Source organism: Pseudophryne corroboree, chromosome 5 (genome assembly GCF_028390025.1).
Source record: "Pseudophryne corroboree isolate aPseCor3 chromosome 5, aPseCor3.hap2, whole genome shotgun sequence".
NCBI classification, from domain to species: domain Eukaryota; kingdom Metazoa; phylum Chordata; class Amphibia; order Anura; family Myobatrachidae; genus Pseudophryne; species Pseudophryne corroboree.
The window spans coordinates 2,873,236-2,890,305 of record NC_086448.1 but is presented as its reverse complement, the minus strand read 5'-3'; the positions used below and the strand labels follow the sequence as shown (position 1 = coordinate 2,890,305).

At 52.5% G+C, this 17,070-nt stretch overlaps 1 protein-coding gene and 1 non-coding gene across 7 annotated transcripts in view; both read right to left on the bottom strand.

The window, feature by feature from the left end:
• CPSF1 (cleavage and polyadenylation specific factor 1) overlaps positions 1 to 17,070 on the bottom strand; it is a 465,036-nt gene that overhangs the window by 303,369 nt on the left and 144,597 nt on the right. Inside the window, exon 1 of one of the 6 annotated variants that reach the window (XM_063921058.1) lies at positions 12,535 to 12,569. The exons of 4 other annotated variants lie outside the window; for them this stretch is intronic. In XM_063921058.1, the coding sequence (XP_063777128.1) occupies positions 12,535 to 12,566 (32 nt within the window). In that variant the 5' untranslated portion in view covers positions 12,567 to 12,569. Of the gene's footprint in view, positions 1 to 11,795; positions 11,829 to 12,534; positions 12,570 to 17,070 lie in introns of those variants that run through there. One more of the 6 variants, XM_063921057.1, reaches the window with a different exon arrangement.
• On the bottom strand, positions 14,976 to 15,096 carry LOC134931289 (U5 spliceosomal RNA). Its single transcript, XR_010179074.1, has one exon. It is a non-coding gene; the product is annotated as a U5 spliceosomal RNA (small nuclear RNA).

Genomic DNA, 17,070 nt, shown 5'->3' with positions numbered 1-17,070 from the left:
GAGAGAGAGAGACGACCAGAGAGGAGAGAGAGAGAGAGAGAGAGAGAGAGACGACCAGAGAGGAGAGAGAGAGAGAGAGAGAGACGACCAGAGAGGAGAGAGAGAGAGAGAGACGACCAGAGAGGAGAGAGAGAGAGAGACGACCAGAGAGGAGAGAGAGAGACGACCAGAGAGGAGAGAGAGAGACGACCAGAGAGGAGAGAGAGAGACGACCAGAGAGGAGAGAGAGAGACGACCAGAGAGGAGAGAGAGAGACGACCAGAGAGGAGAGAGAAAGAGAGAGAGACGACCAGAGAGGAGAGAGAGAGACGACCAGAGAGGAGAGAGAGAGACGACCAGAGAGGAGATAGAGAGAGAGAGACGACCAGAGAGGAGAGAGAGACGACCAGAGAGGAGAGAGAGAGAGACGACCAGAGAGGAGAGAGAGAGACGACCAAAGAGGAGAGAGAGCGAGAGAGAGACGACCAGAGAGGAGAGAGAGACGACCAGAGAGGAGAGAGAGAGAGAGACGACCAGAGAGGGAAGAGAGAGAGAGACGACCAGAGAGGGAAGAGAGAGAGAGAGACGACCAGAGAGGGAAGAGAGAGAGACGAACAGAGAGGGGAGAGAGAGTGATGACCAGAGAGAAGAGCGAGAGAGACGACCAGAGAGGGGAGAGAGAGACGACCAAAGTGGGGGGAGAGAGAGAGAGAGAGACGACCAGAGAGGAGAGAGAGAGAGAGACGACCAGAGAGGAGAGAGAGAGACGACCAGAGAGGAGAGAGAGAGACAACGAGAGAGACGACCAGAGAGGAGAGAGAGAGACGACCAGAGATGAGAGAGAGACGACCAGAGATGAGAGAGAGAGAGAGACGACCAGAGAGGAGAGACGACCAGAGAGGAGAGAGAGAGAGAGAGAGACGACCAGAGAGGAGAGAGAGAGAGAGACGACCAGAGAGGAGAGAGAGACGACCAGAGAGGAAAGAGAGAGAGAGACGACCAGAGAGGAGAGAGAGACGACCAGAGAGGAGAGAGAGAGAGACGACCAGAGAGGAGAGAGAGAGAGAGAGACGACCAGAGAGAGAGAGAGAGACGACCAGAGAGGAGAGAGAGAGAGAGAGAGACGACCAGAGAGGAGAGAGAGAGACGACCAGAGAGGAGAGAGAGACGACCAGAGAGGAGAGAGAGACGACCAGAGAGGAGAAAGAGACGACCAGAGAGGAGAGAGAGCGAGACGACCAGAGAGGAGAGAGAGAGGGAGAGAGAGAGAGAGAGACGACCAGAGAGGAGAGAGAGAGAGACGACCAGAGAGGAGAGAGAGAGACGACCAGAGAGGAGAGAGAGAGACGACCAGAGAGGAGAGAGAGACGACCAGAGAGGAGAGAGAGAGAGACGACCAGAGAGGAGAGAGAGAGAGAGACGACCAGAGAGGAGAGAGAGCGAGACGACCAGAGAGGAGAGAGAGAGAGAGAGACGACCAGAGAGGAGAGAGAGAGAGAGACGACCAGAGAGGAGAGAGAGAGAGAGAGACGACCAGAGAGGAGAGAGAGCGAGACGACCAGAGAGGAGAGAGAGAGAGAGAGGCGACCAGAGAGGAGAGAGAGCGAGACGACCAGACAGGAGAGAGAGAGCGAGACGACCAGAGAGGAGAGAGAGCGCGAGACGACCAGAGAGGAGAGAGAGCGCGAGACGACCAGAGAGGAGAGAGAGCGCGAGACGACCAGAGAGGAGAGAGAGACGACCAGAGAGGAGAGAGAGACGACCAGAGAGGAGAGAGAGACGACCAGAGAGGAGAGAGAGAGAGAGAGAGACGACCAGAGAGGAGAGAGAGCGCGAGACGACCAGAGAGGAGAGAGAGCGCGAGACGACCAGAGAGGAGAGAGAGAGAGAGAGACGACCAGAGAGGAGAGAGAGAGAGAGACGACCAGAGAGGAGAGAGAGAGAGAGAGAGAGAGAGAGACGACCAGAGAGGAGAGAGAGCGCGAGACGACCAGAGAGGAGAGAGAGCGCGAGACGACCAGAGAGGAGAGAGAGACGACCAGAGAGGAGAGAGAGATAGACGACCAGAGAGGAGAGAGAGAGAGATAGACGACCAGAGAGGAGAGAGACGACCAGAGAGACGACCAAAGAGGAGAGAGAGACGAACAGAGAGGAGAGAGAGACGACGAGAGAGGAGAGAGAGACGACGAGAGAGGAGAGAGAGACGACGAGAGAGGAGAGAGAGACGACGAGAGAGGAGAGAGAGACGACGAGAGAGGAGAGAGGAGAGAGAGACGACGAGAGAGGAGAGAGAGACGACGAGAGAGGAGAGAGAGACGACGAGAGAGGAGAGAGAGACGACCAGGGAGGAGAGAGAGAGAGACGACCAGAGAGGAGAGAGAGCGAGACGAGGAGAGAGAGAGCGAGACGACCAGAGAGGAGAGAGAGAGAGACGACCAGAGAGTAGAGAGAGAGACGACCAGAGAGGAGAGAGAGCGAGACGAGGAGAGAGAGAGCGAGACGACCAGAGAGGAGAGAGAGCGAGACGACCAGAGAGGAGAGAGAGAGAGAGACGACCAGAGAGCAGAGAGAGAGAGAGAGAGACGACCAGAGAGGAGAGAGAGAGAGAGGCGACCAGAGAGGAGAGAGAGCGAGACGACCAGACAGGAGAGAGAGAGAGCGAGACGACCAGAGAGGAGAAAGAGCGTGAGACGACCAGAGAGGAGAGAGAGCGCGAGACGACCAGAGAGGAGAGAGAGACGACCAGAGAGGAGAGAGAGAGAGATAGACGACCAGAGAGGAGAGAGAGAGAGACGACCAGGGAGGAGAGAGAGAGAGAGAGAGAGACGACCAGAGAGGAGAGAGAGAGAGAGAGACGACCAGAGAGGAGAGAGAGAGAGAGAGACGACCAGAGAGGAGAGAGAGACGACCAGAGAGGAGAGAGAGCGCGAGACGACCAGAGAGGAGAGAGAGACGACCAGAGAGGAGAGAGAGAGAGATAGACGACCAGAGAGGAGAGAGAGGAGAGAGAGACGACCAGAGAGAAGATAGAGACGACCAGAGAGACGACCAGAGAGGAGAGACGACCAGAGAGGAGAGAGAGAGAGACGACCAGAGAGGAGAGAGAGAGAGAGACGACCAGAGAGGAGAGAGAGAGACGACCAGAGAGGAGAGAGAGAGAGATAGACGACCAGAGAGGAGAGAGATACGACCAGAGAGGAGAGAGACGACCAGAGAGACGACCAAAGAGGAGAGAGAGACGACGAGAGGAGAGAGAGACGACGAGAGAGGAGAGAGAGACGACGAGAGAGGAGAGAGAGACGACGAGAGAGGAGAGAGAGGCGACCGGGGAGGAGAGAGAGAGAGACGACGAGAGAGGAGAGAGAGGCGACCGGGGAGGAGAGAGAGAGAGAGAGAGAGAGAGAGAGACGACCAGAGAGGAGAGAGAGACGACCAGAGAGGAGAGAGAGACGACCAGAGAGGAGAGAGAGAGACGACCAGAGAGGAGAGAGAGAGAGAGACAACCAGAGAGGAGAGAGAGAAAGACGACCAGAGAGGAGAGAGAGAGAGACGACCAGAGAGGGGAGAGAGAAAGACGACCAGAGGGGAGAGAGACGACCAGAGGAGAGAGAGAGAGACGACCAGAGAGGAGAGAGAGAGAGACGACCAGAGAGGAGAGAGAGAGACGACCAGAGAGGAGAGAGAGAGACGACCAGAGAGGAGAGAGAGAGACGACCAGAGAGGAGAGAGACGACCAGAGGAGAGAGAGAGAGACGACCAGAGAGGAGAGAGAGATAGACGACCAGAGAGGAGAGAGAGAGAGACGACCAGAGAGGAGAGACGACCAGAGAGGAGAGACGACCAGAGAGGAGAGAGAGACGACCAGAGAGGAGAGAGAGAGACGACCAGAGAGGAGAGAGAGACGACCAGAGAGGAGAGAGAAAGAGAGATACGACCAGAGAGGAGAGAGAGAAAGAGACGACCAGAGAGGAGAGAGAGAGAGACGACCAGAGAGGGGAGAGAGAAAGACGACCAGAGAGGGGAGAGAGACGACAAGAGAGACGACCAGAGAGAGACGACCAGAGAGACGACCAGAGAGGAGAGAGAGACGACCAGAGAGGAGAGAGAGAGAGAGAGAGACGACAAGAGAGGAGAGAGAGAGAGACGACCAGAGAGGAGAGAGAGAGAGACGACCAGAGAGGAGAGAGAGAGAGACGACCAGAGAGGAGAGAGAGAGAGACGACCAGAGAGGAGAGAGAGAGAGACGACCAGAGAGGAGAGAGAGAGACGACCAGAGAGGAGAGAGAGAGACGACCAGAGGAGAGAGAGAGAGACGACCAGAGAGGAGAGAGAGATAGACGACCACAGAGGAGAGAGAGAGACGACCACAGAGGAGAGAGAGAGACGACCAGAGAGGAGAGAGAGAGACGACCAGAGAGGAGAGAGAGAGACGACCAGAGAGGAGAGAGAGAGACGACCAGAGAGCCAGAGAGAGACGACCAGAGAGGAGAGAGAGAGACGACCAGAGAGCCAGAGAGAGAGACGACCAGAGAGCCAGAGAGAGAGACGACCAGAGAGCCAGAGAGAGAGACGACCAGAGAGAGAGACGTCCAGAGAGGAGAGAGACGTCCAGAGAGGAGAGAGACGACCAGAGAGGAGAGAGACGACCAGAGAGGAGAGAGACGACCAGAGAGGAGAGAGACGACCAGAGAGGAGAGAGACGACCAGAGAGGAGAGAGACGACCAGAGAGGAGAGAGAGAGAGAGAGACGACCAGAGAGGAGAGAGATAGCGAGACGACCAGAGAGGAGAGAGAAAGCGAGACGACCAGAGAGGAGAGAGAAAGCGAGACGACCAGAGAGGAGAGAGAAAGCGAGACGACCAGAGAGGAGAGAGAAAGCGAGACGACCAGAGAGGAGAGAGAAAGCGAGACGACCAGAGAGGAGAGAGAAAGCGAGACGACCAGAGAGGAGAGAGAAACGACCAGAGAGGAGAGAGAGAGAGAGACGACCAGAGAGGAGAGAGAGAGAGACGACCAGAGAGGAGAGAGAGACGACCAGAGAGGAGAGAGAGAGACGACCAGAGAGGAGAGAGGAGAGAGAGACGACCAGAGAGGAGATAGAGACGACCAGAGAGACGACCAGAGAGGAGAGACGACCAGAGAGGAGAGAGAGAGAGACGACCAGAGAGGAGAGAGAGAGACGACCAGAGAGGAGAGACGACCAGAGAGGAGAGAGAGAGAGAGAGACGACCAGAGAGGAGAGACGACCAGAGAGAGAGAGACGACCAGAGAGGAGAGACGACCAGAGAGTAGAGAGAGAGAGAGCGAAGGACGACCAGAGAGGGAAAGAGAGAGACGACCAGAGAGGAGAGAGAGAGAGAGAGAGAGAGAGAGAGACGACCAGAGAGGAGAGAGAGCGTGAGAGAGACGACCAGAGAGGAGAGAGAGAGACGACCAGAGAGGAGAGAGAGAGAGAGACGACCAGAGAGGAGAGAGAGAGAGAGACGACCAGAGAGGAGAGAGAGAGAGACGACCAGAGGAGAGAGAGAGAGAGACGACCAGAGGAGAGAGAGAGAGAGACGACCAGAGGGTAGAGAGAGAGAGACGACCAGAGAGGGTAGAGAGAGAGAGACGACCAGAGAGGGTAGAGAGAGAGAGACGACCAGAGAGGGTAGAGAGAGAGAGACGACCAGAGAGGGTAGAGAGAGAGAGACGACCAGAGAGGGTAGAGAGAGAGAGACGACCAGAGAGGGGAGAGAGAGAGAGAGACGACCAGAGAGGGGAGAGAGAGAGAGAGACGACCAGAGAGGGGAGAGAGAGAGACGACCAGAGAGGGGAGAGAGAGAGACGACCAGAGAGGGGAGAGAGAGAGAGAGACGACCAGAGAGGGGAGAGAGAGAGAGAGACGACCAGAGAGGGGAGAGAGAGAGAGAGACGACCAGAGAGGGGAGAGAGAGAGACGACCAGAGAGGGGGAGAGAGAGACGACCAGAGAGGGTAGAGAGAGAGAGACGACCAGAGAGGGTAGAGAGAGACGACCAGAGAGGGGAGAGAGAGACGACCAGAGAGGGGAGATAGAGAGACGACCAGAGAGGAGAGAGAGAGAGAGAGAGAGACGACCAGAGAGGAGAGAGAGAGAGACGACCAGAGAGGAGAGAGAGAGACGACCAGAGAGGAGAGAGAGAGACGACCAGAGAGGAGAGAGAGAGACGACCAGAGAGGAGAGAGAGAGACGACCAGAGAGGAGAGAGAGAGACGACCAGAGAGGAGAGAGAGAGACGACCAGAGAGCCAGAGAGAGAGACGACCAGAGAGCCAGAGAGAGAGACGACCAGAGAGAGAGACGTCCAGAGAGGAGAGAGACGACCAGAGAGGAGAGAGACGACCAGAGAGGAGAGAGACGACCAGAGAGGAGAGAGACGACCAGAGAGGAGAGAGAGAGAGCGAGACGACCAGAGAGGAGAGAGAAAGCGAGACGACCAGAGAGGAGAGAGAAAGCGAGACGACCAGAGAGGAGAGAGAAAGCGAGACGACCAGAGAGGAGAGAGAAAGCGAGACGACCAGAGAGGAGAGAGAAAGCGAGACGACCAGAGAGGAGAGAGAAACGACCAGAGAGGAGAGAGAAAGAGACGACCAGAGAGGAGAGAGAGAGACGACCAGAGAGGAGAGAGAGAGACGACCAGAGGAGAGAGAGGAGAGAGAGACGACCAGAGAGGAGATAGAGACAACCAGAGAGACGACCAGAGAGGAAAGACGACCAGAGAGGAGAGACGACCAGAGAGGAGAGACGACCAGAGAGGAGAGACGACCAGAGAGGAGAGAGAGAGAGACGACCAGAGACGACCAGAGAGGAGAGAGAGACGACCATAGAGGAGAGACGACCAGAGAGGAGAGAGAGAGAGAGACGACCAGAGAGGAGAGACGACCAGAGAGAGAGAGAGAGAGAGACGACCAGAGAGGAGAGAGAGAGCGAAGGACGACCAGAGAGGAAAGAGAGAGACGACCAGAGAGGAGAGAGAGCGAGAGAGAGACGACCAGAGAGGAGAGAGAGAAGACCAGAGTGGAGAGAGAGAGAGACGACCAGAGAGGAGAGAGAGAGAGAGAGACGACCAGAGAGGAGAGAGAGAGACGACCAGAGAGGAGAGAGAGCGAGAGAGAGACGACCAGAGAGGAGAGAGAGAGAGACGACCAGAGAGGAGAGAGAGAGAGAGAGACGACCAGAGAGGAGAGAGAGAGACGACCAGAGAGGAGAGAGAGAGACGACCAGAGAGGAGAGAGAGAGAGACGACCAGAGAGGAGAGAGAGAGAGACGACCAGAGAGGAGAGAGAGAGAGAGAGAGAGAGAGAGAGAGAGAGAGAGAGAGACGACCAGAGGAGAGAGAGAGAGACGACCAGAGGAGAGAGAGAGAGACGACCAGAGAGGGTAGAGAGAGAGAGACGACCAGAGAGGGGAGAGAGAGAGAGAGACGACCAGAGAGGGGAGAGAGAGAGAGAGACGACCAGAGAGGGGAGAGAGAGACGACCAGAGAGGGGAGAGAGAGACGACCAGAGAGGGGGGAGAGAGAGAGAGACGACCAGAGAGGGGAGAGAGAGAGAGAGACGACCAGAGAGGGGAGAGAGAGAGAGAGACGACCAGAGAGGGGGGAGAGAGAGAGAGACGACCAGAGAGGGGAGAGAGAGAGAGACCACCAGAGAGGAGAGAGAGAGAGACGACCAGAGAGGAGAGAGAGAGAGAGAGAGACGACCAGAGAGGAGAGAGAGAGAGAGAGAGACGACCAGAGAGGAGAGAGAGAGACGACCAGAGAGGAGAGAGAGACGACCAGAGAGGAGAGAGAGACGACCAGAGAGGAGAGAGAGAGACGACCAGAGAAAAGAGAGAGAGACGACCAGAGAGGAGAGAGAGAGATGACCAGAGAGGAGAGAGAGAGACGACCAGAGAGGAGAGAGAGAGACGACCAGAGAGGAGAGAGAGACGACCAGAGAGCCAGAGAGAGACGACCAGAGAGCCAGAGAGAGAGACGACCAGAGAGGGGAGAGAGAGAGAGAGTCGACCAGAGAGGGGAGAGAGAGAGAGACGACCAGAGAGGGGAGAGAGAGAGAGACGACCAGAGAGGGGAGAGAGAGAGAGAGACGACCAGAGAGGGGGGAGAGAGAGAGAGACGACCAGAGAGGGGGGAGAGAGAGAGAGACGACCAGAGAGGGGGGAGAGAGAGAGAGACGACCAGAGAGGGGGGAGAGAGAGAGAGAGACGACCAGAGAGGGTAGAGAGAGAGAGACGACCAGAGAGGGTAGAGAGAGACGACCAGAGAGGGGAGAGAGAGAGAGACGACCAGAGAGGGGAGATAGAGAGACGACCAGAGAGTAGAGAGAGAGAGAGGACCAGAGAGGAGAGAGAGAGAGAGAGACGACCAGAGAGGAGAGAGAAAGACGACTAGAGAGACGACCAGAGAGGAGAGAGAGAGAGACGACCAGAGAGGAGAGAGAGAGAGAGAGACGACCAGAGAGGAGAGAGAGAGAGAGAGACGACCAGAGAGGAGAGAGAGAGAGAGAGACGACCAGAGAGGAGAGAGAGAGACGACCAGAGAGGAGAGAGACGACCAGAGGAGAGAGAGAGACGACCAGAGGAGAGATAGAGACGACCAGAGAGGAGAGAGAGAGACGACCAGAGAGGAGAAAGAGAGACGACCAGAGAGGAGAGAGAGAGACAACCAGAGAGGAGAGAGAGAGACGACCAGAGAGGAGAGAGAGAGACGACCAGAGAGCCAGAGAGAGACGACCAGAGAGCCAGAGAGAGAGACGACCAGAGAGCCAGAGAGAGAGACGACCAGAGAGCCAGAGAGAGAGACGACCAGAGAGAGAGACGTCCAGAGAGGAGAGAGACGACCAGAGAGGAGAGAGACGACCAGAGAGGAGAGAGACGACCAGAGAGGAGAGAGACGACCAGAGAGGAGAGAGAACGAGACGACCAGAGAGGAGAGAGAGAGAGCGAGACGACCAGAGAGGAGAGAGAGAGAGCGAGACGACCAGAGAGGAGAGAGAGAGAGCGAGACGACCAGAGAGGAGAGAGAAAGCGAGACGACCAGAGAGGAGAGAGAAAGCGAGACGACCAGAGAGGAGAGAGAAAGCGAGACGACCAGAGAGGAGAGAGAAAGCGAGACGACCAGAGAGGAGAGAGAAAGCGAGACGACCAGAGAGGAGAGAGAAACGACCAGAGAGGAGAGAGAGAGAGACGACCAGAGAGGAGAGAGAGAGACGACCAGAGGAGAGAGAGGAGAGAGAGACGACCAGAGAGGAGAGACGACCAGAGAGGAGAGACGACCAGAGAGGAGAGAGAGACGACCAGAGAGGAGAGAGAGAGAGAGACGACCAGAGAGGAGAGAGAGACGACCATAGAGGAGAGACGACCAGAGAGGAGAGAGAGAGAGAGACGACCAGAGAGGAGAGACGACCAGAGAGAGAGAGACGACCAGAGAGAGAGAGACGACCAGAGAGGAGAGACGACCAGAGAGGAGAGAGAGAGAGAGCGAAGGACGACCAGAGAGGAAAGAGAGACGACCAGAGAGGAGAGAGAGACGACCAGAGAGGAGAGAGAGCGAGAGAGAGAGACGACCAGAGAGGAGAGAGAGCGAGAGAGAGACGACCAGAGAGGAGAGAGAGCGAGAGAGAGACGACCAGAGAGGAGAGAGAGAGAGAGAGAGACGACCAGAGGAGAGAGAGAGACGACCAGAGGAGAGAGAGAGAGACGACCAGAGGAGAGAGAGAGAGACGACCAGAGGAGAGAGAGACGACCAGAGAGGGTAGAGAGAGAGAGAGACGACCAGAGAGGGTAGAGAGAGAGAGACGACCAGAGAGGGTAGAGAGAGAGAGACGACCAGAGAGGGGAGAGAGAGAGAGAGACGACCAGAGAGGGGAGAGAGAGAGAGAGACGACCAGAGAGGGGAGAGAGAGAGACGACCAGAGAGGGGAGAGAGAGAGAGAGACGACCAGAGAGGGGAGAGAGAGAGAGAGACGACCAGAGAGGGGAGAGAGAGAGAGAGACGACCAGAGAGGGGAGAGAGAGAGAGAGAGACGACCAGAGAGGGGAGAGAGAGAGAGAGAGAGACGACCAGAGAGGGAAGAGAGAGAGAGAGACGACCAGAGAGGGGGGAGAAAGAGAGAGACGACCAGAGAGGGGAGAGAGAGAGAGAGACGACCAGAGAGGGAAGAGAGAGAGAGACGACCAGAGAGGGGGGAGAAAGAGAGACGACCAGAGAGGGGAGAGAGAGAGACGACCAGAGAGGGTAGAGAGAGAGAGACGACCAGAGAGGGTAGAGAGAGACGACCAGAGAGGGGGGAGAGAGAGAGAGACGACCAGAGAGGGGAGATAGAGAGACGACAAGAGAGGGGAGAGAGAGAGAGACGACCAGAGAGGGGAGATAGAGAGACGACAAGAGAGGGGAGAGAGAGAGAGACGACCAGAGAGGGGGGAGAGAGAGAGAGACGACCAGAGAGGGGAGATAGAGAGAGAGACGACCAGAGAGGGGAGATAGAGAGAGAGACGACCAGAGAGGGGAGGGAGAGAGAGAGACGACCAGAGAGGGGAGAGAGAGAGAGAGACGACCAGAGAGGGGAGGGAGAGAGAGAGACGACCAGAGAGGGGAGGGAGAGAGAGAGACGACCAGAGAGGGGAGGGAGAGAGAGAGACGACCAGAGAGGGGAGAGAGAGAGAGAGAGAGACGACCAGAGAGGGGAGAGAGAGAGAGAGACGACCAGAGAGGAGAGAGAGAGAGAGAGACGACCAGAGAGGAGAGAGAGAGACGACCAGAGAGGAGAGAGACGACCAGAGAGGAGAGAGAGAGACGACCATAGAGACGACCAGAGAGGAGAGAGAGACGACCAGAGAGAGGAGAGAGAGACGACCAGAGAGGAGAGAGATGACCAGAGAGGGAGAGAGATGACCAGAGAGGGAGAGAGATGACCAGAGAGGGGGAGAGACGACCAGAGAGGGGGAGAGACGACCAGAGAGGAGGGAGGGAGAGAGAGAGACGACCAGAGAGGAGAGAGACACGACAAGAGAGGGAGGGAGGGAGAGAGAGAGACGACCAGAGAGAGAGAGAGAGAGAGAGACGACCAGAGAGAGAGAGAGAGAGAGACGACAAGAGAGGAGAGACGACTATAGAGGGAGAGAGAGAGACAAGAGAGAAGAGAGAGAGACAAGAGAGGAGAGACGACTATAGAGGGAGAGAGAGAGACAAGAGAGAAGAGAGAGAGACAAGAGAGGAGAGAAAGAGAGACTACAAGAGAGGAGAGAAAGACAGAGTGTTACTGCGAGTGAATGTGACATACCCCGGCCAGGTCTGGTGTGAGAGAGATCAGAAGAGACAGCGTGTGACTGCGAGTGAGTGTGACATACCCCGGTGAGGTCTGGTGTGAGAGAGATGAGAAGAGAGTATAGAGACAGCGTGTGACTGTGAGTGAATGAGACATACCCCAGCCAGGTCTGGTGTGAGAGAGATCAGAAGAGACAGCGTGTGACTGCGAGTGAATGAGACATACCCCAGCCAGGTCTGGTTCGGCTCATACAGCATGAGGAGAATAGAGAGACAGCGTGTGACTACGAGTGAATGAGACATACCCCAGCCAGGTCTGGTTCGGCTCATACAGCATGAGGAGAATAGAGAGACAGCGTGTGACTGCGAGTGAATGAGACATACCCCAGCCAGGTCTGGTTCGGCTCATACAGCATGAGGAGAATAGAGAGACAGCGTGTGACTACGAGTGAATGTGACATACCCCGGCCAGGTCTGGTGTGAGAGAGATCAGAAGAGACAGCGTGCGACTGCGAGTGACTGAGACATACCCCGGCCAGGTCTGGTTCGGCTCATACAGCATGAGGAGAATAGAGAGACAGCGTGTGACTACGAGTGAATGAGACATAGCCCGGCCAGGTCTGGTGTGAGAGAGATCAGAAGAGACAGCGTGCGACTGCGAGTGACTGAGACATACCCCGGCCAGGTCTGGTTCGGCTCATACAGCATGAGGAGAATAGAGAGACAGCGTGTGACTGCGAGTGAATGAGTCATACCCCGGCCAGGTCTGGTGTGAGAGAGATGAGGAGAGTAGAGAGACAGCGTGTGACTGTGAGTGAATGAGACATACCCCAGGCCAGGTCTGGTGTGAGAGAGATGAGGAGAGAGTAGAGAGACAGCGTGTGACTGCGAGTGAATGAGTCATACCCCGGCCAGGTCTGGTGTGAGAGAGATGAGGAGAGTAGAGAGACAGCGTGTGACTGTGAGTGAATGAGACATACCCCGGCCAGGTCTGGTGTGAGAGAGATGAGGAGAGTAGAGAGACAGCGTGTGACTGTGAGTGAATGAGACATACCCCGGCCAGGTCTGGTGTGAGAGAGATGAGGAGAGATCAGAGACAGAGTGTGACTGCGAGTGAATGAGAAATACCCCGGCCAGGTCTAATGTGAGAGAGATGAGGAGAAAGCAGAGAGACAGCGTGCGACTGCAAGTGAATGAGACATACCCCGGCCAGGTCTGGTGTGAGAGATCAGAAGAGACAGCGTGTGACTGCGAGTGAATGAGACATACCCCGGCCAGGTCTGGTTCGGCTCGTACAGCATGAGAAGAGAGACAGCGTGTGACTGCGAGTGAATGAGACATACCCCGGCGAGGTCTGGTGTGAGAGAGATGAGGAGAGAGTAGAGAGACAGCGTGTGACTGTGAGTGAATGAGACATACCCCGGCCAGGTCTGGTGTGAGAGAGATGAGGAGAGATCAGAGACAGAGTGTGACTGCGAGTGAATGAGAAAATAGGATTTTGGTACTTACCAGGTAAATCCTTTTCTTTGAATCCATAGGGGGCACTGGAGTACTCTTGGGATATGGACGGGCGTAGCCGAACAAAGGCACTGAATATTCAAATTTAGGACTCTCCGCCCCCTCCATATCCCCAAGTACCTCAGTGTACTTTGCCAGTGTTTTTTACTGAGCGAACAGGATATAGAGAGGTTGACAATGGAGAATCCCTATAACATAACGGACAACCACAAAGTTGATCCGTAACCTTATTGTCAACTAAACAGTTGACACCTTAACCGATAGAACTTTATAATTTGAGCCAATCGGTGAAAATGTGTTACCATAAGCTCCTTTGAGCTTAATACCACCCAAGTAAAATTTGTTCACTAAGCTCCCTTGAGCTTAAAACAACCCAGGTAAAACTGCTCTGGGTGGGCGTCCAGTGCCCCCTATGGATTCAAAGAAAAGGATTTACCTGGTAAGTACCAAAATCCTATTTTCTTTATCATCCACTAGGGGTCACTGGAGTACTCTTGGGACGTACCAAAGCTTCCCTCGTGGGCGGGAGAGCTGTTTGATACTTGTAACAGTAGGCAGCCCAAAGCTAAATGCTGATGGCGCCACCATTCATAACGTGTAAACGTGCACAAACGTGGTGCACTGAAGGCTATGTAGCCGCGTCGTAGACGCTCCACGACCCGCTGGGTCTGACATTCCCACAGAACCTGTGGGATGAACTATTACTGACGTAGGCGATTGTAACTTAGCCTTAAAGTAAGCCTGACTTGTAGTCATTATTATCCAACTGGATAATGTCTGCTGAGAAACTGGCTAACCCCAGTTCGCAGTATCATATAGAACAAACAACGTATTCATATCACGTACTGTAGACGTTCGGTACATATATAAACGCGTAATGCGTGTACCACATTCAGAATTCTAGAATGTGCTGTCCCCACAGGAACCACTATTGGTATATTGATGTGAAGAATACGAAAGCGGATTTCGTCCGAAGATCTGCTTTGTCATGAGAAACTTAAATACGGTGGCTTGGAATACAAGGCACCCAAATATGAAAACAAAACCCTTGCCGAAGCACCCTTGCCGACGACAAGGCTAGAAGAAAAATGTTTTCCAAAGTGAGAAACTTAATTCTCATTTGTTGTAAGGGTTCAAAAAATATGAAACTTAATTCCCATTTGTTGAAAGGGTTCCAAAATATGAAAACTGTAATAAATCTGAACCCAACCTCAAATCGCCTGGCGCTGTAGGTGGAATAACTAGAGTCTGAACTTTGGTGACACCTTGTAGAAAGATGTTTACAGACGCAAATAGAGGCAAACGTCTTTGAAAATACGTTTACCACACAGATACCTGCACACTTAGTGCAGATGAACATAGTTTTCCATCCCACCCCGTTTAACAGAATACGGGTAACTTGAAGTATGATGTTGGAAACTTCCGAGGTTTACAACCTATGTAAACACACTAAATTTTTTTTTTTTTTTTTTTTTTTTTTAAATAATGAGCTGCCTTAAGCGGCTTACTATTTCGTAACATGGTTGGTATAACCGATACTGTAATGCTTTATTTTTTAAGAGGGCGGTCTGAACCCTCACCCCGTCAACCGCAGCTGCGGTACATAGATAATAAGTATATAGATAAGTATGGGTAAAAGAACGTTCCCTGATGTAACAGGTTGGACGTATTATGAGCGGGCCAAGATCGTGTGCAAGTATTCCTTGAAGATTCGAGAAGCAAACTTCTACGAAATCCATGAGATACCACCAGTATGACTGTGACGAACTGTCTTCTGATCCGTTTTGGCAACGGAGAGAGAAACGGAAAATGGCGGAGCCAGATACACGATGCTGAATGACCCCATGAATGTGAGAGACTTCACCGCCACTGCCCTTGTGATCTGTTTTGTACACATACTGAGCTTTTGTAATTGTGGCGAGATGCCATCATGTATACTTGAGGGTAACCTCCTTCCGTGGACTCAGATATGAAACACCTCTGGATTTAATGTCCAGTTTTGAAGATCCAAATGCTGACGGGTGAGATCATCTGTCTAACAGATGTCCACTCACGGATTGATCTCTTGACATTTTCACATAATGGCGTTCTGAGCCATTGAAGATTTGAGTTACCTGCCGCATTGCCATGCGGCTTCTTGGTTCTCACTGGTTGTTGTGTATGCAACTGCCGTTGCTTCGTTTGACTGCTTAAGGCCAGCGTGAGCCAGGCATGAAAAAAACAAAATTACATGAAACTCACGGTTGTTTCTCTCCACGAAAATCTTTACTAAAAAGCGAAAGATTTATTCGTTCTGAAGAGAAACCAGAGTCTATCCCTGGTCAGACTGAAAGCGAATCATTTATTGCATTGTAAAATGCACAGAGTTCTAGGACATTTATCGACAGCAATCTGTCGTGTTTTAGAACCTTTGCGCTGATTTTAACTACAAATCCTGACTCTCTGTGACTGTCGTCCAGAGTATATGCACCCTTGTCCCTCTGTGGGAAACGCGAGTGAAGGGTGGCGAACTAAATTGAAAACACATCTTTATTCTTAATAGGTGAATACACCAATGTACCGCTAGTGTGCGTGTACTTTTGTTCTTGCTGGTGTAGTAGGTAAAAGTATTTGATTTACCGTATTCATAATGTTACCTAGGAAATGACATCGTTTAGACAGACTTAGATGCGATTGTTTTCGAACTTGATCTGCTACCGCAGTATACCTTAGTAGCGCAAGCTAGAGGAACTTTGTTGATACATAGTTCTTATGTGAGATAAGCTATCATCACAACATCACTTTGGTAAATACCGGAAGCGAGAAGCAACGGTAGAAATGAAATGGCTAATGGTTGTGGCGATTTGCAAACGCTAGAACCTGTGATGAAGAAACCGGACTGGGTAAATACGCATTGTGAAGATCAAATGCAATTATACAATTTTGTGGCTCCAATAAGCAAAAACTAACTGCAGAAAATCCATTTTCTAACTGTAGCAAATGACTTGCTGATTGATATTGCAACGGAGCTGTTTGGTTTTGCCCAAACAGAGGGGAATAAGTAACTCTGACTCTGTTGGCGTACTATTGGCTGGTTTATAACCCAGCAAAGACTAAATGACAAACTGCCAAACCGTTCGACAGAAGCAGTTTTGTACTCTAAGCTGTAAATAGCTGAGACATATATGAGTTGAAGTCCTGAAACCTCGCAAATGTAACATGAAAAGACGCGCTTCCACAATTGTAAAAGAGGTCATCAAACCACTGGCTTGCTGACTGTAACGTCATGTCGTTACAAAGCGTGACTGTTTCTTATAAAGGGATAAAACGCCGTTACAAGTATACTGTATGCGCTAATGGCTGAATATCCTAAAGGGATAAAATGCCGTTACAAGTAGATCAAATGTAGGAGCAAACAAGCTCTGGCCTTGTCGCGCTTAACTAGCGACCATGAAAATAACCGGCGTTAGCAGAAGCTTTACAGATATACTCTGCAGCTTATTTTAACAGTGATCGGCATGGTTTCATACACAGATTCTAGTGACCCACATGTATCTGGGGTTTTTATAATGTTTGACAGAAACGCATATACCAATGGCGGATCGCGTCCTTTTGGAAACGATTATGTATGGTTGTCCAAAACCCCGCACTATCTGAGTGCTGGACTAATGTACCCTTCTCACTCGTAGTTATCGGTGTGAGATTTGACATAGAATCGTGCATTAAATTATAAGACCAGTGAAATAAACACTCTGGTACCCAAAGGAAAATTGGCCCTTTGGAAAGACTGTCTTTTGTTAGCGCTGGCGGAGTCATTCCGAGACTCCGATTACCGCTGTTTTAATTTGAATTGCCAATGTTAACAATTTTAGTCTGCACTAGAGCCTTATTCGCTATGTAGACAGACATCATAATAGGCAACAAACAGACACTTGCACGACTTAATAAAGTTATTATATGGCATATATATCTATATATATATGTTATTGCTGAACAGCATATTTATTAGGAAACTAAAGTGTTCTTTATGTGAAAAGCAGTTCACATGGGCATGAAACCCGAACCAAATTCCTACTAACACCCCTGCGCCTTCTGGTGGCTTAAAGATGTAGGGCAGGAATGTTCTAGAATAATCCTGAACTAAAAATTCCCACTAACACCCCTGCGCCTCCTTGTGGAGTAGAGGTGTATGGGCGGAATGTTCTGGAATTATAACTGGAAAAACAGCAATGATTAAAATGGCCGTCATGCCATGCTTTCACAGAAAATCACAGTACAGGTTACCTGCTGCAGTTTTAATATAGGCTT